Source organism: Aulonocara stuartgranti (genome assembly GCF_965226115.1).
Source record: "Aulonocara stuartgranti genome assembly, chromosome: 10".
NCBI classification, from domain to species: Eukaryota; Metazoa; Chordata; class Actinopteri; order Cichliformes; family Cichlidae; genus Aulonocara; species Aulonocara stuartgranti.
The window spans coordinates 1,278,479-1,300,587 of record NC_138946.1 but is presented as its reverse complement, the minus strand read 5'-3'; the positions used below and the strand labels follow the sequence as shown (position 1 = coordinate 1,300,587).

Here is a 22,109-nt window from a genome sequence, read left to right as displayed (position 1 = left end):
GATCTCATTAGGGAGTTATTTTCAGTGCTTCTTTGGTACTTCCTGCAGGACCTAAGAGGGTTACAGAGTCCTGAGGTTCGCTCGGTGCCTGCAGAGTCACGGCAGCCTGGATGTGGGCCACCTCGAGCCTCCGCCTGCAGCCTGATCGTCTTCTGTGGGGTTTCCTGTCCTGAGGAGGATCGCAGGACTGCAGACCGCCTTTAACAAGCAGCGCACCGGGCCTTGGTCTCCTCCGCCATGGGGAACCACGGCTCGACCCTGGACGACATCCTGGCAGAGGACATGCACCACTGGTACAACAAGTTCATGAAGGAGTCTCCGTCAGGCCTCATCACGCTGTTCGAGCTGAAGGCCATACTCAACCTGAAGGGCATGAACGAGGACGCCAACCGCTACGTGGAGCAGGTCTTCTTCACCTTCGACATGGACGGGGTGCGTTCCACGTCAGTTTGCCCAGCCTGTTCTTCCATGTTTATAGGACGCGGCTTCTGCAGGAAAGTAAAAGTAATCTGACAGCAGTGACACGTCGACGGGTTTAGAGCTGATTTGCTTTCCTGCACCTTATTAGACCAAAACATCTAATAATGACATATAACCTGTTATATCAGGCTGGTAGTATGACAGCTGGTTATGAGGCTTTGATATCAATTTGAGACGAGTGTTACTAAAGTGGGGTTAAAGGTCACATGAAAGCTCAGCTTAAAGAAAGAAAGACTCTACATGGGACGTGCTTTGAAATGAAAACGTCTGATTTATGAGAGAAAACTCGACCTACTGCTTGTAGGGCTGAGCTGAGAGCTCTGCAGCTTGTGAATCAGCCCGATCAATAATCAATAATGCTGACCGGGCTTTCCTTATTGATAAATCTGACTGTGGATACAGGATGTACCAAAACCAGTCATCAGATATCTAAAGGCTATGTTTTTAAAGTAGTGGACACAGAAGCTTGTGGTCGATGTTCACATACAAGGCTGAATATAAAGTTTTACACAGAAACCTGTTGACAGTGTGTCGCCTGGGCAGCTGTTGCTATGCGACCACATGAATCTTCAAATCAGAAATCCCTCGTTTTGAAATATTAACGTAGGTGATGGTGTAGTCGTGGTTACATGTAAGAGTCAGTCCGAATAAACTCCTAGAAACTCACAGCAGCCGTGCTATTGGTCACATGATGTCATCAAAGTGCCACCATCCACCTGTCAGTCACAGAGGCCACGCCTCTAATAACACCAACCTTAATTCTGAATGCAGTTTAAAAGTTCTCCACAGAGACCAGTTTGTGTATCAGGCTGCAAACATGTTTATTCTGCTGTCAGGTTTAACATGGCAGTCTATGGGACTGACTCTGCTGCCCCTGCTGGACACCAGATGAACTGCAGCTCCATGTTTCAGTCTGGAGGTTGATTCTTGTCAACATGAAACCAGACGTCAGCACATGTGAAATGTTGCTCATACTGTGAACACGAGTCTTTAAACTCAAAGCTTTCATGGAAACGTTAAAATCGCTCTGTGGTGCAGAGCGCTCGCTCGACCGGGAGAGGCAGGACTTCCTGCTCCATCAGCATGCAGAGCTGTGTGTGTGAGGATGCTGTGATCAGGTGAAGGGCAGCAGGAGATCTCCAGGTAAATGATCTCATGTACTAAAATTATTTTATTTTCTTAATATAGCACAAGGTTCAGTTCGCTTTGTCCTTTCTGACTCTGAGTACATTTCAGACTCGGTACTTTTTCACCCTTCAGCTTTTACCGCAGTATTTTTAAACCCGGGTATCTGTACTTCTGCCACCTCTGGATGAAAGGCTTCAGCCTGCAGCAACGACATGTGTAAAATATAAAGAGCAGGAGGCATTTTAACCATTTATTACAACAAGTAGTCCACATTTCAATAAAGCTGGAACTGGGTGGATGTTCAGGTGTAAGAGGTCCTCCCACAGAGGCCTGGAGGCATGAATGGTTGAGCTCTGTGTGGAGACTTTAGGAGGTGGTTTTATAATGTGGATGGTTGGTGGTTCGATCCTGGGCTCCTCCAACCTGCGTGGTGAAAAAAGCACTTTGAGTCCTCAAACTGAGCACCACGTGATGGACTGAAGCCGCAGTCTGACCAATCAGGAGCTGGGATTCAGTGTCAGATGATCGGTGAATGTGCAACCCAAGAATGCTGATGATTGTTAGTCTCATCTACGAGTTTTGCTGTTGTGGAAACTGGTCATAAAACCCCTGTAAGTATTACAGTAACATAAACCTACAGTTTTTAATGTGCAGAATTATTGCACAGCTGAACCACAGCATCAGACTCTCTGTCTGTCACGTTTGCTCTGCTTTGGTTTTGTGAAGCTGAACAAACGTCCATATTAAAACTGAGGTGTGAATCTTACAGGATGTCCCTGAACGCCCCCTCGCTGGTGCGGTTTTAACTCCCTGCTTCGTGTCTGCAGGATGGCTACATTAACTTTGTGGAGTACATCGCAGCCATCAGCCTGATGCTGAAGGGAGAAATCAACCAGAAACTGAAGTGGTACTTCAAACTGTTCGACCAGGACGGCAACGGAAAGATCGACAAGGAAGAGCTGGAGACCATCTTCACGGTAATGAACGGACCACCACGCTGACACAGGCTTAATCTTCTCCTGTCTTTGAGCTTTTTAATGCTGCCTGCTCAGCTTCTATCTTAAGACAGTTTAATCCCGCTGACACTGCGTCGACTGCTTCAAGCTTCAAATGATGTCATGGTGTCTTTTAAGGTCGGTGCAGCAATTACATTTTGTCTTAGTCCCACAGAAAGGTTTATGTATTTATAGAAAACTGGTTTCAAACTCACACACTAGACATCTGCAATATTTCCAGCTTTACAGGAAAGTTGGACTGAAATCAAGAGCGTCCCTCTCCACATGGATCCTGAATCAGCAGCACAGAGAACAGGGCTGGATTAGCTCTGAACTTAGACCGCTGCTAATCCTCTGAGCTCAATCAATCAGTCAAGGAAACTGCTGAAAGTGGAACAAGCCGTTCCCTTTGTGTTCTGACCAGTCGTGGACCAGAGAACATGGAGAACAAGATTACATTTACCAGGACATCTTTAAAGCATCGGAAACATCTGATTCAGCTTCTGGAGTTGGTAATCTCGGAGCCTCGGACACGGATACCGTGAGCTAAACCACAGTACTGGTCGTTCCCTGCAGAGTAACCAGACTGGTGGCCGAATGCTCACTCGTCAGATACGAAATATGAGTTAGCATTATAAAAGGGTTCCTTCCAACCTGAACATGAACAACTTAGCAAACAGCTGGTGAGACCACCACGCCCCCTCCAGGTCCTCTGTTTGCATCCTAACGTGGATTCTTTGATCTTTTACAGCTGAATCGCTCCTGACAGGAACACGTGTTTGTTTCAGGCTTTCACCGGCCATGGTGGTGAAGAAGAACCTCGTGACATCATTGGTTCTTCTTCTTTGGACTGAGCGATCCCTGCAGCAGCAGTTATGAATAGGGATGGGTATCGTTTAGGTTTTATCCGATACCGGTGCCAAACCAGTAGTTTTGAAACTGTGCCGGTGCTTAAACGGTGCTCGAACCAGTGCTTAAAGAATGGAGAACACAAATGGGTCCAAAAACCTCTCATGTTCAGCTGTTTTTTTGTAAAAAGATAACAATGTTAGCCTTTTCTGCAGCTATGGGGCATATATGGTATCACTCTTGGCTGGAAGCAGTGCTTAAACAATGGAAAAAACACAAACTTTGTCCAAAAACCTCTCATGTTTAACTGTTTTCCACTTTTTCTTTGGTCATTTTAGCCTTTTTGGCCAGGGTGAAGGGAGTATCTGCCATCAAACAAGAAGGCAGCCGCATGTAGCTATGATGATGTTTGCTAGTTCACCTTACATGCATTAATGTAATAATGTGGTTAGCCTACTCAACGTAAATTACACACGAACAACATTAAGCTCCTCACGCAGAGAAGAACGGCTGCTGCTGCATCATCATCCTCATCATTTCTGCTACACTGGCAGGGCTAGGGGCCAGGACTCTCCTCTTCGGGTTTTTGGGGGATGTTGCTAACTCCGGGTCTGATAACGGGCACCACACCCGCAGTAGATGTGCTCGGTGTGAGGTCTCGCAGCAAGCTATCAAATACGGCGCATTTCTCTGCTTTTAAAAAAACGCTATGCGTCGCCAGGTGTTTCATCGGATTTGAGGCGTTACCTCCTTTGACAGTATCACAGTATCAGCTTAAAGCACTTGTTGCTGCTGAGTTTGCATCTTTTGCTGTGAAGTACAGCCAGACTTTGACCGCTTCACCTTGGGCGTTTTTAATCTGTAGCTTTGCTCTAAAAGAACGTACGTACCTGGCCCCGCCTACTATCCTCAGAAACGTAAAATGATTGGCTAGAAGTGTATCACAGCTCAGGGGAAAAAAAGCACCGAAATGTGTGCTGCTTTTCGGTCTGGTTAGTACCGTTTATGTCACAACCGGTGCCATCATGGCACGGGATACCGGTACCCATTACTAGTTATAAAAAACCTGAAACTGACCGATACAAAACGTTAAGCTCAGTCAGAGATTATTTTACTGAATGCTGACTCATCTTCATGATTCAGAAACTTATTGAGAACCTTGTTATTTGTCCTTGGTGTCTCCATCTGCAGGCCATCCAAGACATCACACGGAACAAAGACATCGACCCCGAGGAAATCGTCTCGCTCATATTTGAGAGGATTGATGTGAAAGGAGAAGGTAATGAAGACAGCTGAGCCCAGCTCAGATAGTAAACTCTGTAACTCCTCTCTGCCAGATCTGGACCAAAGTCGCATGACAGCCAACAATCAACCAAATAATTAGTAAACGACACAGTTGAAGATCCGACCTACACCCCAAACGACTTCCCACTATATAATTGATGGGCAGCTCTTCCACATTTTGGTCTGTGTTGTGTTTAAGAGGCATTTTGTTTATTAAATTATGGATTCTGACCTCTGACCCTGCAGGTGAGCTGACCCTGGAGGAGTTCATCGAGGGAGCCAAAGACCACGAAGATATCATGGACATGCTGAAGACCCTGATGGACCTGACGCCGGTCTTACTGATCATTATTGAGGGCCGGACGGGGAACAACCAATGAGAGAAACGTGGAAGCAGTGAGCTGTGATTGGCCGTTTGGACAGGTTTAACATTACAGAGAGGAAGCCTGGCTGATTTTCATGTGAAGAAGGTCACGATGGACTCTGTGAGCTGCATCTGCCAACCCCCTCCTGCTGTAGGTCCCCCTGGACCAGGAGTTTGTGGTGCCACCAAGTCTTTCTCTTGTATGTGCTATATGTATGGAACCAACACCACTGCAGTGGGAACAAGGTCTTCATATTCCTTTGCCATAGAGAACCTCATTTCATCCAACATTTTGCTAATTTCTGCTTCAACTATTTAGAAAATGTGTCGCACTGACGCTGGACTGAGAATCAGAAAGTTGAGATACCTGAGGTTGAGTTTTAACAGCAGCATTAATAAAAACAACTACCAATAATAATAATGATGATAATAACTAATAGTAATAATTCTTCTAATTACTACGAGCTTTCAGAAAAACTTTAAATCTTTTCAACATCTCAACATCAAAGATTTTCGCCCCAGATTTATTCATCTGACTTTGATCTATAAGAAAAGCATCAAGCTACACTTTCTGCAAACAAACAGTCCATCAATACTGAGACAGAAGCACAGTAAAAGGACCTGAACTGTGGCTATGCATCCATGTCTGAGAATACTGCTACAGCGACTTGTGTGCTAATAGTTTTGTAATACTGAGACAGTGATTTGGAGAAGGTGCTGTCTCTGTGAGCCGGGAGATTACCGTACAGCTGATCCTCTTAATGCTGCCAAAGGATCTGATTCTTCCTCTGGAGGAGGCTTCATCATCTTTCATCCCCACACAGGTTCCTGTCTTTGAGGACAAAACTAAATGTTTCAAACACATCTTGCAGCCGTGATGTGTTTAACACACAGTCTGTGGGGTCGATAAATCCACTTTCCATATCAGAGCGAAGCGGTGCATTCAGGGACCAAAGCTGCTCCATCAGCTCAATTGGCAGCAGGCCAGTCCAAAGGTCCACTCGGGTCAGGCCGGACCAAACTGGGGCGCCTGAGGGCAGAACAACCTATCATCTCACTCACAGTGGAGGACTAAGCACATTTACTCAAGTACTATGCTTGACCTCATTTGTATGCCACTATCTACTGCTCTGCTTCTCAGAGAGAAGCTTTGTACTCCTCCCAGTGAACCAAGCTAACACATCAAAGCCTCAACATGATATTAATGAAGATGTGAGCACCCGCACACTTCCTCAGATTTAGTGAAAGAGACCAAAAAAGGACTCAATGAAATTGTGCTTTTTGAATGCGAATTAGAGATGGCATCTAGTGGCCATTGTTGGAATTGCACTTTTATTCATTCCTGCACTGGTTTCAGTAGCACTACCTACAGATGAAACAACTTTTTACCCACTGATCACTTTCTTCTGAATCTACTGAAAGGTTCAGCAGGTTTATGTAGATGAATGCCCTGCTGTCTTCAGTTAAACGTAGTGAACAGGCGCACATTTCCACCATTTTGGAGTGGAATTATTATACCTGAGGATGTGTCATTAATGAAGGGTGGAGGACAGTTCAACAGAGGAATCTCAAATATACAACATATCCAATGATTTTATCACTGTTATTAAAACCGTATATCAAAAACAAGTTTTCTGGTCATTTCAGGAGAAAAAACCTTTGGGGTAGAGTAGAGTTTAAACAGGAAGACACCTGCTGTATAGACTGTACAGTGTTGTAAGGTATGAGAGGTCCTGTGTCCCGGACAAGCCCCCAAACATGTTATAACTTCAAATTCAAAGGCACACAGAAAACCTAATATGAGTTGTCACCATGCTGCTGCTGTTATAATAATGAAAATAAAGTTACTTTCAAAGGAAAAACAGATAAACAAAAGACAAAGAAGGCTGTGAACCAACCATCTGCTTCCTATCTAACCAAAAACTGAAGACTGTGGGTAACTCCCAGCTCAACTCATAATACAGAGAACTACAAAAGCAACAAAACGTAACGCCAGTGAGGGAGGATGACTAAGACGCTAACTGCCAACCTTCATGCTCCGCCTTCCCTGTGTGGTGGTTCATCTGCAGCTAGTCAGCACTAATAATAAATCAAAAAGAAGAGAGCAGGTTAATGAGAAGGATTAGGTATAATAACAGGATGATGGACGTGTCAGCACACTGAGTAACGTTAGCATAAATTAAGAGTATCCATCCACAGGATACACACCAACAGCAGGCGTTTAGATGAAGTTTGCATTCACCTACGTGTGAAAAATAAATCAGACATAAGCAAAATTTGGGAAAAGGGGAAAAAAAACAGAGGTGGCTGCATGCACAGTCTACAAGATATCGATCATAACCTTTTTATCGATTTTTGCAAAACACGGTTGACATAATGATCAGCTCAGCTGCACGAATCAGGAGGGTTTTTTTTATAAATCACTTTTTCCACTGCACCCTCTAGTGGACTCTCACAGCAATACATATGCTATAAGTTTAAAGGCCAAGCACACTACCGGCCTAGTTTTGCGCGACAGGTCGCTCGATTGAATGTTTTAAATGTTTTTATTTTTACAAGGTGACATGTGTGACCACGTCAGGAGGGTCTGAGGATGTCTGGCTAAGCTAACAGGTCCTACTGTGCAACAGATTTTTATGGTGAAAATGTGTCCTGTAAAATCTTCAGTCCTAACCACTCACGTATTGTGCTGCCTTATCAATAAATCTTTTAAGCAAACTGTGTGCTGTTCATTTAGCCCCATTAAAGAACGTATAAAAAACCCAAACACTGTTTTCTCATTTTTTTAAGAACCTTTATCGATACTTTGCTGGCAAAAATGTCAAAAACAATAAAGTTTTGTACTTTGATCCAATAACGCGATGGCACTCCAGCTGTTTACAATCTCAGAGCAGCTGGATGGACTTACTGATAATGATGAGGAGTAGTTCAGTTTTGTGTCTCTCATGAAGCACATGATTAAAATCAATTGAGAGTCAGGTGAAGGGGTCTGCCTGTCGCAGATTTGTTGTTTTTTATTCTTCAAATCCAACGTGGTGAAGTCCAGCTTCTGATTTACAGTAAGTCCAGTGGAACCCCTGAGGAACCACCCAGGAGCCTGCTGGGTGGATGATTATTAGCTAAAGCTTAAATATCATAAAGCCTGGTAGTGGGGGATTCAGTTCATGTGCTGAAACAGCTGTTGGTGCACATTTAAAGTTTCCTGTTCCTGTTTTTTTGGTCTCCCCACCTCTGCCTCATTTAATTATGTTTTAGCTTGATTATATATTTTAGCGTATAAAGATGTTTGAATGTTGAAGTGATCCTGTCACTTGTTTTGTTTCTTGTCTTCGACAGTTTTCAGCTGCGCTGATGTTACTGTGGTTGTAAATCTGCAGATACATACGGGGACTGACTGAACTGGTCGTGTTTCTGCCTCATCAAAGATGAGCGCTGTGCTTTTGTGAGTAGTTGATAAGTGGTTGTGCCTTTGGACAAATGAATACACAAACGAGGAGTTCTTATACAGCAGGATGCCAAACTCAGACCTGCTGCGGGAACAACGTCTGAATCTTTGGCCCTTTATCAAAGTCAGAGTGCAACACACACACACACACACACACACACACACACACAGATTTGTTCATCTTTTTATTAAACAATCAGACAAAGCTGCTAAAAACATTGTGGGTGCAGCTTTTGGTCCACTCGAGTTCTTTGCACAAACACGACTCTCTCACTGCCGCTCGCCCTTTCTGCAGTTTTGGGTGGAGTAACAGTTGGGTTCTTCCTCGCAGCTCCAGCCTCTGTCAGAGCTTCAGCTCCTCTCACTGCTGCTCAGAGGACGTCTCAGAGCGCCTCCTGCTGCATCCTCAGCTCACTTTCAGCCACTTCCTGCCACCCGTCCCCGTGAGCAGTCATGTCGGTGCCTTGCTCGGAGGCAGAGGTATTGGGGATCGAACCCGCGACGTGTCACAGCAGTTTAGGCTTGTCCTCCCGTTGCAGCAGCAGGCTGGCATACAGGCGCAGGAAGGCGTAACAAACTCCCATGGCGCAGTACACTGAAGTCACCAGCAGAGGGAGGAAGGGCAGCCTCTGCTGCCACGGCGACAGCGGGAAGACAACCTCACAGGCGATCGCCACGGCAACCAACCCCAGCAGGTAGATAACCTCCAGAGGATGGAGCAGAAACCCCTGAGCACTGAGGGCAGAGTAATCCGATTACTTCTAAAATACTAAAAGTAAAGTACTTTAAGGTATCCAAGTAGTAACTACACTGATACTGTAGTAGTGTTTGTGTTTACCTGTGGAGCTTTCTGAGAGCAGTGAAGGAGAAGATGCTGAACATCAGCATGAGCGCCACCTTAAAGGGCAGCTCTGAAAAACACACCATCATCATCATCATCATCATCTAAACGCAGTAATGTTGAGTCTGTTGCACGCTGGAGCCCCTGGCGAGCGGCGCTCTCGCGCGTTTCTGCTAGCCGAACAAACGTAATGATTAAACTACTTCCTGTTTACCTGCGGGCGTGAAGAGCAGCGGGAACAGGGAGTAGTGACCTGTGGTGGTCAGGATCAGGAAGATCCCAGCATCCTCTCTGTTCTCCACCGCCAGGATGCTGCGGGAAGAGAAACAAGGCGAAATCGTTCAAACCGCACCGTCAGCTGATGACATCATCATGTGACAGGACGGGTCGGCGCTCACCTGAGGGGAAGGATGGCGATGAGGATGGCCTTCTCGTGGACATGCCAGCCAAACATGAAGGAGCCCAGAGCGCAGAGCAGCAGGCAGCGTAGGAAGCCCCGAGCACCGCGAGGGCGGAGCCAGATGGATGCCGCCGCCGGCTTCAGAGAAGAGGAGGAGATCGGGCGTTAAAGCGTGACCACACCCACACGTGAACACAATCGGGTTCAGCTCAGGGTCTCAGCGTCCAGCTCGACTCACCAGGATGGACAGCAGCGTGCAGACGAGCGTGACAGCGGGCGTCACGGAGGGAAGGACCGAGTGCTCAAACTCCTGAACCAACCCGCCTGTCATGGACGCCAGGGGAAGCTCCGCCTCCTCGAGCAGCTTCAGGCGAACACCTGGAGGAAAAAAAAACCCAGAGCGCTCAGACCTCCATCCGCCTCCTCCACATCATGACGCGTGGTTTTAATGTCCTGTAAACAGAGGGGGCGGAGCCTCACCGAGCACCGCCAGGGTTTTGTCCAGCACGTTGTACAGCGCCCAGATGTTCGGCGCCCAGTAGGCGTGACAGAGACCGCGCTTAAAGGGGAAGAGCCTGGAGAGCACCTGAGGGAGCTGCCCCTGAAAGGCAAACGAGCATCGTCAGGTCACGGCGCCGTCGAGCGACCTTCAGTAAAAAACAAAACAAACAAAAAAAACAAACACTGTGGTGACCTCTCACCATGGCGATGAAAGGGCCAAAGGACAGAGCGCAGACAGAGGTCACGATGGCGCCCAGAGCCAGCAGGCGCAGCAGGCTGAAACTCGACCACCTGATGGAGCCGTCTGCAAAATAAACACGTGGTCAGTAGTCCGGCACAGACGCAGTACCCACTCACACCAGCAGGAGGAGCCATGGGCTGGACCTCACCTTTGTTGTCCTGAGTGAAGCAGTAACTCCTCAGCAGGTAGACGCCGTACGCTGGGGCCACGTACAGGTAGATGTGCTTCAGGTTGAGCAGGAAGGCGAACAGCAGCGCCCCCTGCAGGTGCTGAGACTGAATCACACAGGAGATGCGTCACAATCACTTTTTTCTACTCTTGGAACTGTATGATGTCACAGAGAGAGGACAGATTCTCCACCCACTTGGGGGAGGAGCTAAAACTGCTCATTTCAGACAGAGAATGAGGCTTATTCTGAGCTGTGAATCACGCTAAGCTGCTTGGGAGAGTCTCAGGATGAAGGCAGCTGAGTGTGAGCACAGCTTGTACCTGCAGGTGTTTGGCCACCGACAGCAGCAGGAACCCGAACAGGAAGCCGTTATACTGGAAGTGAATATCTGAGGTGGGAGTGAAGGAAAAACCAGCACTCGACCAAAACATTAGGAACACAACATCCACGACACAAGCATAGAGACGATGGAGCTTTTTATCACAGGCTGAAACTGCTCAGGCTGACGGATTGCTCCGTGTAAATGTCGTCACTTTGTCACCTTAAATAGATTTGGTGTAACTAGAAAGCGAAAATTTCTGAAGAAATTTTAAGTGTGCCTATGCCGCCGCTAATCAATATAGTTTGCCATTCAAACGGCTACAGAGAGCAAAACTCAGCAGAGCAGCCATTCTCCACCATGAACTATGGTAAAACCAAACACCGCTCGCGCCTCACAGATGACAGCTTACAGTTTTGTGTAAAGATGAGGTGACTTCGTACAGTCCCAATTTGTAGACGCTGTGCGCAGAGGTTCATAAGCAGACCCGACAATGTTTGCATGAACACACTTTGAAGCATTACGTTATGGACCACTTTTCACACATAGTTGCTGTACCCACACAGCCGGCTGTAGCTTTTCATCTCACAGCCCGACACATACACAAAAAAAAAAAACAAGCAGAGAGAGCACAGACTTTACACCTGAGAGGCGTGATTGCAGATGCCGCTGAGGTGGGTCCACCTCCCCTGCAGCGGCACTGCAGACCACGCCCTGCCACACACATCAAACACGTAAAATAAATATTTATGCACTTTTCATTCACTTTTTGTTTTTTGTTATTTTTGCACAGTGTTCTGAATGATTAACAATGGTCTACAGCCAATCTTGTGTATTATTATACAAACTTTGGTTGTAAGATTCAGATAACTATTTAATAAAAGCTAAATATTTTATATGAGAGTAAGAAAGAAAAGTATATCTTTGTCTCATACTCTCATCAGACAATACATGAACCTCTCAATAAACAAAATATATGCTCGGCTTAAATGACAAACCGCTATTTTACACAGTGGAACACTTATTTTTAAACAAAACCAATGCAGTTCGCCACTGACAGTGCTTACCTTTGCACATCACAGTAAACACTGAACCAAGATGGCGCACACGCGAACGAGAAATCTGAACTACGGTGTCCTGCAGAGGACAAATGGTCAAAATTGCTAAAATTTACAACATATATGCAGCTCAACAGCGACACCTTGTGACTTATTCCAGTCACTACCTTACATATACATAACGTCTTACCTGACATTCAGTTCACCGGACACTCATACTGAATCACCAGCCCATATAAATGAAAAATAAGTCCAGCAGCCAACCAAGAGTCATCACGAAAGACTAGGGGTGACACGACAGCGTGAGCGGGCCTGGGTGTCAGCCAGCCCAGCCTGGGTGTCAGCCAGCCCGACCTGGGTGGCAGCCAAGCCGCGCTAGCCAGCTAGCCGGCTAGCTGCCATGCGGCGGTGAAACGTGAGCGTGAGCCGGCCTGGGTATCAGTCAGCCCGGCCTAGGTGTCAGCCAACCCGCCCTAGCCAGCTAGCTGCCATGCGGCGCTAGCAGTAACATCGTGAGAGATATGGGACTTCTTGATAAAATATGGGACTTCTTGATAAAACGAGCAGATATTTGAAGTTTACACCCCTACATTCTCGCCTGAAAATAGGGGAGGCTGTCATAAAGTTCAACATCAGTAACTTAGCGCGCACAGCTGTATAGAAACTCCGTCGTGCTAGCTAGCACGCAGTACAGTTATTGTAACTGTCAGCACAACGAAAATAAACTACACCTAAACTCGGTTTATATCTGACCCAAATAGAGTGCAGTTAATAACGTCTTACCTGAAATTCAGTTCACCAGCCGCCTGCTTCTCCTGCATTGGGTTTCCCTTATCCACGATTGAGCTCCGCGTTAGCCACCACCGGTCGATCGGTGTTTCTTTCCCCGCATACGAGGGGAAGAGACATATACCGGTGGCTAACGCGGAGCTAGCTAGCCACCGGTATATGAACAACTCAGTTATTTTTTCCACATCGACCAGCATCATCGGCCCATATAAACGAAAAATAAGTCCAGCTAAGACAAAGACTGTTTGCGGAGCGATCGGGGGTGAAAGGAGTTAGAGACGCCTCACTGAAAGCCAAGCCTGGGTGCTTTTGAGCGAAGCGGCGCTAGCTAGCCAAGCTAGCTAGCCGGCCGGCCGAACTAGCTAGCCGGCCGGCCGAACTAGCTAGCCGGCCGGCCGAACTAGCTAGCCGGCCGGCCGAACTAGCTAGCCGGCCGGCCGAACTAGCTAGCCGGCCGGCCGAACTAGCTAGCCGGCCGGCCGAACTAGCTAGCCGGCCGGCCGAACTAGCTAGCCGGCCGGCCGAACTAGCTAGCCGGCCGGCCGAACTAGCTAGCCGGCCGGCCGAACTAGCTAGCCGGCCGGCCGAACTAGCTAGCCGGCTAGCAGCAACATCGTGAGAAATCTGTTGCTAATATGGGATGTTTTGACAAAACGAGCAGATATTTGACGTTTACACACCTACATTCTCACCTGAAAACCGGTCGATCGGCGGCCGCCTCACATGTTTCTTTCCCCACATATGAGGGGAAAGAGACACATACTGGTGGCTAGCTAGCTCCGCGTTAGCCACCACCAAACAACTCAGTTAGTTTTTCCTCATCGACCAGCATCATCGGCCCATATAAACGAAAAATAAGTCCAGCTAAGACAAAGACTGTTTGCGGAGCTATCGGGGATGAAAGGAGTTAGAGACGCCTCACTGAAAGCCAAGCCTGGGTGCTTTTGAGTGAAGCGGAGCTAGCCGGCTAGCTAGCCAACATCGTGAAAAATCTGTTGCCAATATGGGATGTTTTGACAAAACGAGCAGATATTTGACGTTTACACACCTACATTCTCACCTGAAAATATCTTAAAAGTTTACTTTGTGACCTAGAAACACAAATAAGAGGAATATATTAAACCAAGTGGCAGCCGCCATTGTTTGACTGGTAGAGGCGTGCTTTGAATTGTGGGATATGCAGTTTACCACCAAGCATACACCCTTGCCGTTACCGTAACTATTCAATGCTTCGTGCAACCTTAAGAATTCCAATGGTTCCTGAAAGCACCGACGCTGTGCGCGCCGTTCATATTGTTGTCATTATGGTAATCCAAATACGGGGACATACCACTAGAGTGAGCCAACACACCACAAAGTAAGTAAAGTTTCACTTTCGTTCGTTCCCATTCATTTGAATGGGCAAAAACTTGCATTAAAATATTCATATTTAAAAAACTATAGAAGTAATAAACACCAAAAGTCATAGCACACCATTCCTGATCCAGCCGCACAAAATGATATAACATATGGGATGAGTTACGCGCGGAAATTTCAGGCTGAAAAAGGAAAATAATAATAATAATAATAATAATAATAATAATAATAATAATAATAATAATAATATTATTATTATTATTATTATTATTATTAAGAAGAAGAAGAAGAAGAAGAAGAATAAATCCGAGCAATAGTAATAAGTGTGCCTTTTGGCATAGGCACACTTAATTAGTGGGATTACAGCCTTGCTTCACTGTAAAGAGTTCATGACAAACACCTAATTGTTCTTTAAATGTCAGATTAGTGGATGTTGAGCAGGACGCGTTCAGCTCCGTTTCCCTCTGACCGCATTAAAAACTTTTCCAGGGTGGCGTTCACGCGGCCGCCGCGCGGAGGCCGGCAGTTTAATGCACAGGCAGAGCTGCAGGATACGATCGACGAGGAGGAGGCCGAAGTTCCACAGCAGCAGCACGGCCAGGACGAAGGACGGCTGGCTCAAAATGTCCCGAGATCCCTTTGGCTCCCGAACGCACCTGCAGCACCTGGAGGAGGAGGACAGAGCCAATCAGGACGCAGGAAACAGCTGTGTCAGAAGCTCCAGCTGTTTCCCGGGGACACACTCACTCTCTGGCGGCGTAGATGAAAACCACGTCGGTGACGATCACCGACAGCCTCTGGAACAGCACCGTGGCCGGGCTGGCGTAGTTCAGGTTCTCCACCTGCAGCATGTTTGCGTCAAAGCTGCGCGCCACCTGAGACAGCCCGAACTCGAACCAGGCGAACAGCGGCGGGTAGTCCAGGGTCCACTCGGACGTGTTCTGCAGGAGAGAAAGCGCCTCGTGAAACATCAGCGAGCTTTCCCACCGCCTCCCACAGGTGCTTTTATTTTACAGGTGAGTGTGGGCTCCTCCTCCCTCACCTCATAGTACCACCTGGACACGGGCAGGCTGTGCGTGATGGCCAACCAGTTCCTGTGCACCTCAAAGTCCGTCGACCGGCTGAAGACACACACACACACACACACACACACACACACACACACACACACACACACACACACACACACACACCAGTTTAACAGACCAAGCTGGACAGATAGAGGCTTCAGCTTTAAACACGTTTGACCTCCACCTGAGGAGCACCACCTGCACCAACAGTGACCATACACATGTTCATCTCAAGGACAGCAGGTGTGCGCTCTGTCAGTAACACCTCAACTGTCAGAGGATCAATCTGAGCTAATGTACTCAAACACTCTCATTTCTTAACTTCACATGGACACAAAGGTCACATGTCTCAGGGTTAAAGGTCACCGGCTCACCTCTCAGTACACTGTGGACCCCTTTATTAGGTGTTTTACAGAGCACAGAGGTGTTAGCTGGGCTGGATTCATGCCGAATGTGTCAGTGTTTTAAACTGACTCCGCTTATTTAAAAAGATCCGATTCATCCGCTGTGCTCACAGAAAGACACGCGCGATGGTTTTAATCGGGAGATTTCCCGCAGGGATCCGGTCCTCACAGACGCGGCACTGCGCTTCATGAGACGTTCGCGGGCTCTGAGCCTCCTGACACTCATTAAAGCTCAGTAGACCCGGCAGAGTGACTTATGACGCCCGTTGCATCCCGGGTGTACCTGTACGGTCAATCACCTGTGTGAAACGTCATCAAGCAGCGCCAAAACGAAGCTCTAAAGAAAAACGGCGTATCCCTGAAGCCCAGCCTGCAGCTGATGACGGCTCGGGTTCAAGTTCAAACAAACTCGGATTTCACACGAAGTCACACTAAACGATCTCATCCGCGCACAGCTTCCCGCACGCACCCGCGCAGACCCCTCACTGTTATCGCGTACAGGAAATGACGTTAACGTGGCTAATAACCGCGGTGACACTGAGGAAGACTTGGGACTCACTACGCGCTGATGAAGAAGCACTTCAGCAGAGAAACTCCCACAGCTAACGCCGAGAACCAGCTGCAGCTGTCCGCCGCCATGACAGTCGGCCTGCTGACGTCTGCTTCAAACTTTATTGACAAAGCCGAGGAGGACAGTTCCTCAGTGAACTTTAATTATTTGTTGTTGTTTTTATTTTTTTTAACAGAGTTTGAACAGAGTCCTCAGTCCTGTTTCGGTTTTGTTTAGATATTTATGTAAAAAAAAAAAAGTTCGCTTTTATAATGATGCTTTAAATGTCGACAGGTAAAGTCGGAATTCTGAGCTTCGTCTGTGCTAGACTTAAACGTCACACACTGAAGTTTCCTCCCGCGTTTAAAACCTTTCAGTTCATTAAAAGAAAAACTTAAGTTTCAGAGAAGAAAATGAAAACTATTTAAACTTCTCTTTATTTCTGTTTTTAAATAGTTTTGTAATTTCTGATTTTACTTCTCTTTTCTTAAATGTTCTTAGACTTTTTGTCCCTTAGTTCCTCTTTCTGCACCACATCTGATCATCCACCTCCATCTCCTCTATCCCAGCATCCTCCTCTGTCACACCAACCCTCTGCATGTCCTCCTTCACTACATCCATGAACCTCCCCTGAGCTCCTCCTCTCCTCCTCCTGCCTCCACCCTGTCTCCTCTGTAGATGTCCAAACCACGTCAGCCTCTGTCTTTGAGCAGTCCCTCTGATGGACTCGTCCTGCTCATGGCAAATTAATATCTGAACACTTCCAGCAAATACACTGATCTGTCATATTTCATCATCTTTAACTGTTTTTGCATAAAGTTTGTTGCATGTAAACATCTGAGTGCTTCAGTTCAAACTGAAGAAGCACCGACGGCGCTGACGCCCTCACCAGTCTGCACCAGCCGGGGGCGCTGTCTCCTCAACTGTCACGGTGTTTTCTGTGACCCACAGTCCCTGAATGCAGCATGGGTAGGGCCTGCTCCTTCCTCGGTGTGACAGTTTCCGGTTTGTGAGCGCTGTGTGTATTTGTGCGTAAACACTCAAAGTTTGTAAGTAAACGTCACAAAAACTCTGAAATCACAGCAGCTTCCGGGATGAACGTGCTCATGAGGAGGTGTTTCCGGCAGCGGGTGGTCACGTGGAGAGGTGAGGCTGAAGCAGAGGACCCCAAAAATCTGACAGACTCACCAAATCACCGCAGACACGCTGGTTTCCGGTCACTGTGACGTTTCTGTGTTTACTAGTTCATACTTCGGTCATAAATCTGGACCCAGTCAGTAATGAAGGACAGCCAATCAGAGTCCAGCTCCAGAAGCGTTTACACTGTGATCTAGCTCACCTGGTTAAATTGTATCAAAGTTTAATGTCTGCATTGTTAGGGGCGTGGCCTGTGTGTGTGTGTTTTAAAGGTCTCCATGTGGGGGCCCCGCTGACGACCTTCGATGTGAGGAAGGTTGAGCTGACGCCGCTGGAGCAGCGCAAACTGACGTTCGATTCCCACGCCATGGTCACAGAGCTGCAGAGCAGCGGTGAGGTCACTGTCAGGCGTGTCGGCGTGTAGTACCGGCTGTAGCACGGAGTGCTCATCGAATATTTTTGTGCAGGTTTCGAGAAGAACCAGGCGGAGTTGATCGTCTCAGCTCTGGTCACTCTCGCCACGGCCAACATGGATGTCGTTTACAAAGACATGGTGACCAAATCCCATCAGGTGGGAACCAGAGACGAGCTCCACCCTCGAGCTGTTTCCACAGAGTTACAGACTTTTCTTTCTTTAGGAGATCGCCCTGCAGCAGATCATGGCTCACCTGGACTCCGTCAGGAAGGACATGGTGATCCTGGAGAAGAGCGAGTTCGCTAACCTGCGATCGGAGAACACGGTACGTCGGCTTTACTTCTCATTTTCTCCAATCGTCCATTATTCCTGCCTAACATCTGGACACCTCCTCGAGTCTGTCACAGTTAGTGTGTTACTCGGATTTGTTAAATATGTGGAAGTTTTTGTAGGAAGTTCATCAGCTGATGGTGGAGCTCACATTTCGACCTGTCAGTGCACCTTAATGGACGTAATGAAGCTTCTGGTTCCTGGGACCATAACTCCGGGTTAGGACTAAAGAAGAAGAAGAGTTGGTGCAGGCGTCCCACAGGGCTCTGTTCTCGGTCCTCTTCTGCGTCACAATCAGCCACAATGTGTCTGATGATGTTACACGTGCTGGACTCTTGTCCTAGTCTTTAGATTAACAAAGAGACAAAAGCATCTGCAGGTTGTTCTGGATCGTCTCTGCAGCGTCCCGACTTTCTAAAAATCTTTTTGTTCCTGCAGAAAATGAAGCGAGAGCTGGAGCAGCTCCAGAACCGGCTGAAGGTGAGAGTGATGATCCCATGTGGGCTTGACCAGGCTGAAACATCCAGACCCTGGGTGAGGTCCCTGCTGTAACACGACGTGTCTGCTGATGTGTTTTATCTCCAGGAGGAGAGCAAGAAAATGATGGCAGAAACCAAACTGGACATCAACCTGGAGAGGAGCAGGGTCTCCGACATGGTGAGGCTCGCGAGGAATTTACCACAGGAACAGCGGAGCTTTAGCAAAACGCATCGGGCGGTTCGTCCGGCCGCTCGCCACTCGCCTCGGCTGCTTAAAGGTTCCGTTTGGGTAAATTTAAAGGAAGGTGGGCACGTGACGCGTCTCTGAAGCTGCTTTCATGTTTTTGTCTCAGTTCACTGAGCAGGAGAAGAAGCTGATGGAGGCCACGTCAGACTTTCATCACAAGGTGAAAACAACAGCTGCAGTACTGATGCTGTAAAGTACCCGTTGGTTTGTAGCTCTGCAGGGCCATTGGTTGTTTTAACTGATGACATCACATCACGTGTGTCTCGTGCTCAGAGATCCGAGCTGGAAAACGACAACATGGAGATCAACAGGAAGCTGGACCTGCAGGTGGCCTCGCTGAAGACGCTGCTGGAGTCCCTGAAACTGCAGACGATCCGCTACCTGGCAGGTGAGACGGCAGCCGTGCTTCTGTGCGTCTGCGATGGCGTGAAGACGAACACTTTAGTCTGACGCTGCCTGTCAGCACAACATTTTACATCTGTCCTCAGAGAAACACCAGTTTTCTTATCTGTGTGGACAGCAGGGGGCGCTGTAGTACACAGAGTGCAGCTGTATGTACATGTGTAAGTGTGTTGCTACCCTGTGAACTTTTACACATTGTGTCACTTTACAACCACAAACTTAATGTTTAATTTCTGTGACAAAGCAGCACATAACTGAAGTGGTGTGAAAACGATGCACGCTTCACGCAGTGTGCGTTTGTATCCAGCCCGTGTCGTACTTTGAGCCACGTTTCCTTTGCGGTTCGTCTCCACCAGCTCTGCGCAGCTGCAGGCTACATTTCTGCCTGTTCTTTGTTTTAAAGCAGCTCGACTTCAGCCAGACCGGACGCAGAGCGTCTGTGAACAGCGGTTTCTAAGTGTCGCCACAGACGCTCGGTCGGCTTCAGGTCTGGACTTTGACCGTCCTAACACGAGTACTCTGATCCAGGTCCCTCTGGAGCTCTTGCTGTATGTTGAGGCTTCCCAGTCTCAAGTCCTCGAGCTTTGGTCTCGTCTGAGCAGAGCACCATCTCCCAAGTTTGCTGTGTCCCTGCACGACTCCTGGCAAACTGCAGACGAGACTTTTTATGTCTTTCTGTCAACAAGGGCTTCTTCTTGCCACTCTTCCATATCTCCACATAGATCTGTGCTGTCCATGACTTCCAGTTGTCCTGTGGACAGACTCTCTCTCTGAGCTGTGGGTTTCTGCAGCTCCTCCAGAGTGACCGTGGGCCTCGTGGAAGCTTCTCTGACCAGTGCTCGCCGTGCTCGCTCTGTGTCTTGGTAGGTTTGCAGTTGTAGGAAACTTTTTCCATTTTTGGATGATGGATTGAACAGAGAGATGTTCAAAGCTCAGGATATTTTATATAAGCTAACTCGTCTTCATCCCTGAGCTGTGTGGTGCCTTCACTGATGCTCTCTAACAAACCTGTGAGGCCTTCACAGAGCAGGTGTGTTTATAATGAGACTAAATCACACACAGGTGGACTCTGTGCTCTAAAGCAGCGGGCCCCAACCCCCGGGCCTCGGACCGGTACCGGTCCGTGAGTCGTTTGGTACCGGGCCGCGAGAGTTGAGGCTCAGGTGTGAAATGTTTGGTTTTCAGCGTTATTTTGTTATCGTTTACTCGGTTTTCCTGTGTTTTACTGGTTTTATTTCGTTGTATTTATCCGCGACACCTTAAAGGCCGGTCTGTGAAAATATTGTCGGGCATAAACCGGTCCGTGGCGCAAAAAAGGTTGGAGACCGCTGCTCTAATAAGCGACTTCTACGGGGGGCTGATTGCACTGAGTACAGGGGCTGGATACAAACACACTTCACATTTTTATTTGGACATCATGTATCGTCTTCGTACCACTTCACAGGTATCTGCTACTTTCTGACTAAATGTGTCAAAGTTCACGGCGTATAAATACTTTCTCAACACGCTGTGTACAGCCTGTGTGATTCAGTGTCTACATATAAAAACGTTACAGTGAAATCAGAGGACGTAGCATCCTGTGTTTAGCCGTATCTGATGATGCAGCGTGAGGTAACGAGTCACAGATCGTACGGTGATGTCAGCAGGCGACGCGTCCTGATGGGACTGAAGGCTGAACACGATCTAAAACCATCACAGTTTGGTCCATGAACGGATCCCTGTGGAGCTCCTGCACTGACGGCTCAGGAACCTGAAACCTGCCGCCTTAAGGTGGAATAAAAATGGTCCTAAAATCGCGCCCTGTGGCACGCCACGTTAGCACGCCACGTTAGCACGCCACGTTAGCACGCCATGTTAGCATGCCACGTTAGCACGCCATGTTAGCACGTCATGTTAGCACTCATGAAGCTGGACTGTTACCCATCAGCCACCACAGGTGGATGAGCCGCAGCGCTCCGACCACACGTAGAACCTGATTTCTATCGTGCTAAAACCTGATGATGAACTTGCTTCTTTCAAACTTCAGACACCAAACTCATCTTTAGAAACGTCGGCTCTGAATTTATATCAAAGTTCCAGCAACACGAGAATCTAATTTTGCTGTTTTTAATTTGGAGGTTTGAATGAAGACCTGACTTTCACTGTTTCAGTAACGCTGATCAAACGCTCTGCTCCTCCTCAGCCACCCTCTTCTCCTGCCTCGCCATCGCTCTGGGACTCTACCGCCTCTGGAAGTGAACGAGTGACTCGTCTTCATCCACCACACAAAGTAGTTCCAGAAGAAGAAAACTCTGATATTTCATCTGAGCCCAACAGAGTGAAAATACTCAGAATCAGCAACATGTACTCAGAGTATCCAAAGTAGAAGTACTCAGTATATACGGCATACTTTCTTTATATTTCAGAAGGAGCAGCACAGAGTAAAAGTACTCTAAAAGTACCCGAGTTACCAGCTGATTGTACTGTTGCTGAGGTAGAACTTTAAATGAATGGACTCAAACACTAGTTTAAATGTTTTTTATAACCTGTCTTAAACACTTTTGTTAATAAAGTTTAAATTTTGAGTTCAGAAACATAAACTCTGACATTTCTGGAGCCGCAGAAACAAAACCGTCAGCGTGAGTTTGTGTTGTCCTGCTCTGAGGTCTGACAGTGAATAAAGCCTGGAAGAAAAATGTCTGTGTTATTAACAGAGATGAAAACACTGTGTGGCTCTGAAACGAGACAGTAAGTCACTACGCAAAGTTTAAACAGGTCAAAATGCTTTTTTTCACTTCATGTGACTTTTCCTCCTTTTAAGAAGCCCTGAACTCAACGCTTCTGTTTTTCTGTGGAAGAGAGACACAGATTAATAAC

The 22,109-nt window shown here is 47.4% G+C and overlaps 3 protein-coding genes across 7 annotated transcripts in view; 2 read left to right on the top strand and 1 right to left on the bottom strand.

The window, feature by feature from the left end:
- The window catches only part of stim1b (stromal interaction molecule 1b), a 39,537-nt gene extending 31,653 nt beyond the window's left edge, over positions 1 to 7,884 (top strand). Inside the window, exons 16-19 of the mRNA XM_082548776.1 lie at positions 212 to 432; positions 2,436 to 2,585; positions 4,644 to 4,731; positions 4,983 to 7,884. Of these exons, the coding sequence (XP_082404902.1) occupies positions 212 to 432; positions 2,436 to 2,585; positions 4,644 to 4,731; positions 4,983 to 5,116 (593 nt within the window). The 3' untranslated portion in view covers positions 5,117 to 7,884. The remainder of the gene's footprint in view (positions 1 to 211; positions 433 to 2,435; positions 2,586 to 4,643; positions 4,732 to 4,982) is intronic.
- Positions 7,885 to 8,713: 829 nt separating this feature from the next.
- alg8 (ALG8 alpha-1,3-glucosyltransferase) lies at positions 8,714 to 16,463 on the bottom strand. 4 transcript variants are annotated; one of them, XM_082548147.1, is made up of 13 exons: positions 16,253 to 16,463; positions 15,262 to 15,340; positions 14,967 to 15,160; positions 14,775 to 14,884; positions 11,018 to 11,085; positions 10,677 to 10,803; positions 10,488 to 10,591; positions 10,267 to 10,387; positions 10,025 to 10,164; positions 9,785 to 9,924; positions 9,601 to 9,698; positions 9,384 to 9,456; positions 8,714 to 9,280 (listed from the first exon to the last, which is right to left on the bottom strand). In XM_082548147.1, the coding sequence occupies exons 1-13, from the start codon at positions 16,330 to 16,332 to the stop codon at positions 9,052 to 9,054; spliced, it is 1,563 nt and encodes a 520-aa protein (XP_082404273.1). In that variant the 5' UTR covers positions 16,333 to 16,463; the 3' UTR covers positions 8,714 to 9,051. The 4 variants fall into 4 exon arrangements, with proteins under 4 accessions (XP_082404273.1, XP_082404274.1, XP_082404276.1 ...); XM_082548148.1 differs by lacking the exon at positions 16,253 to 16,463 and adding an exon at positions 15,993 to 16,241; XM_082548150.1 differs by lacking the exon at positions 16,253 to 16,463 and adding an exon at positions 15,664 to 15,974.
- A 758-nt stretch (positions 16,464 to 17,221) lies between these two features.
- Positions 17,222 to 21,616, top strand: ccdc90b (coiled-coil domain containing 90B). Of its 2 annotated transcripts, XM_082548261.1 has the most exons (9): positions 17,222 to 17,389; positions 17,653 to 17,772; positions 17,848 to 17,951; positions 18,019 to 18,120; positions 18,564 to 18,605; positions 18,711 to 18,782; positions 18,958 to 19,011; positions 19,125 to 19,239; positions 21,436 to 21,616. In XM_082548261.1, exons 1-9 carry the CDS (start codon positions 17,338 to 17,340, stop codon positions 21,489 to 21,491), a joined length of 717 nt encoding a protein of 238 aa, XP_082404387.1. In that variant the 5' UTR covers positions 17,222 to 17,337; the 3' UTR covers positions 21,492 to 21,616. The 2 variants fall into 2 exon arrangements, with proteins under 2 accessions (XP_082404387.1, XP_082404388.1); XM_082548262.1 differs by lacking the exon at positions 21,436 to 21,616 and having other exon boundaries at positions 18,711 to 18,882; positions 19,125 to 19,194.
- Positions 21,617 to 22,109: the final 493 nt, after the last annotated feature.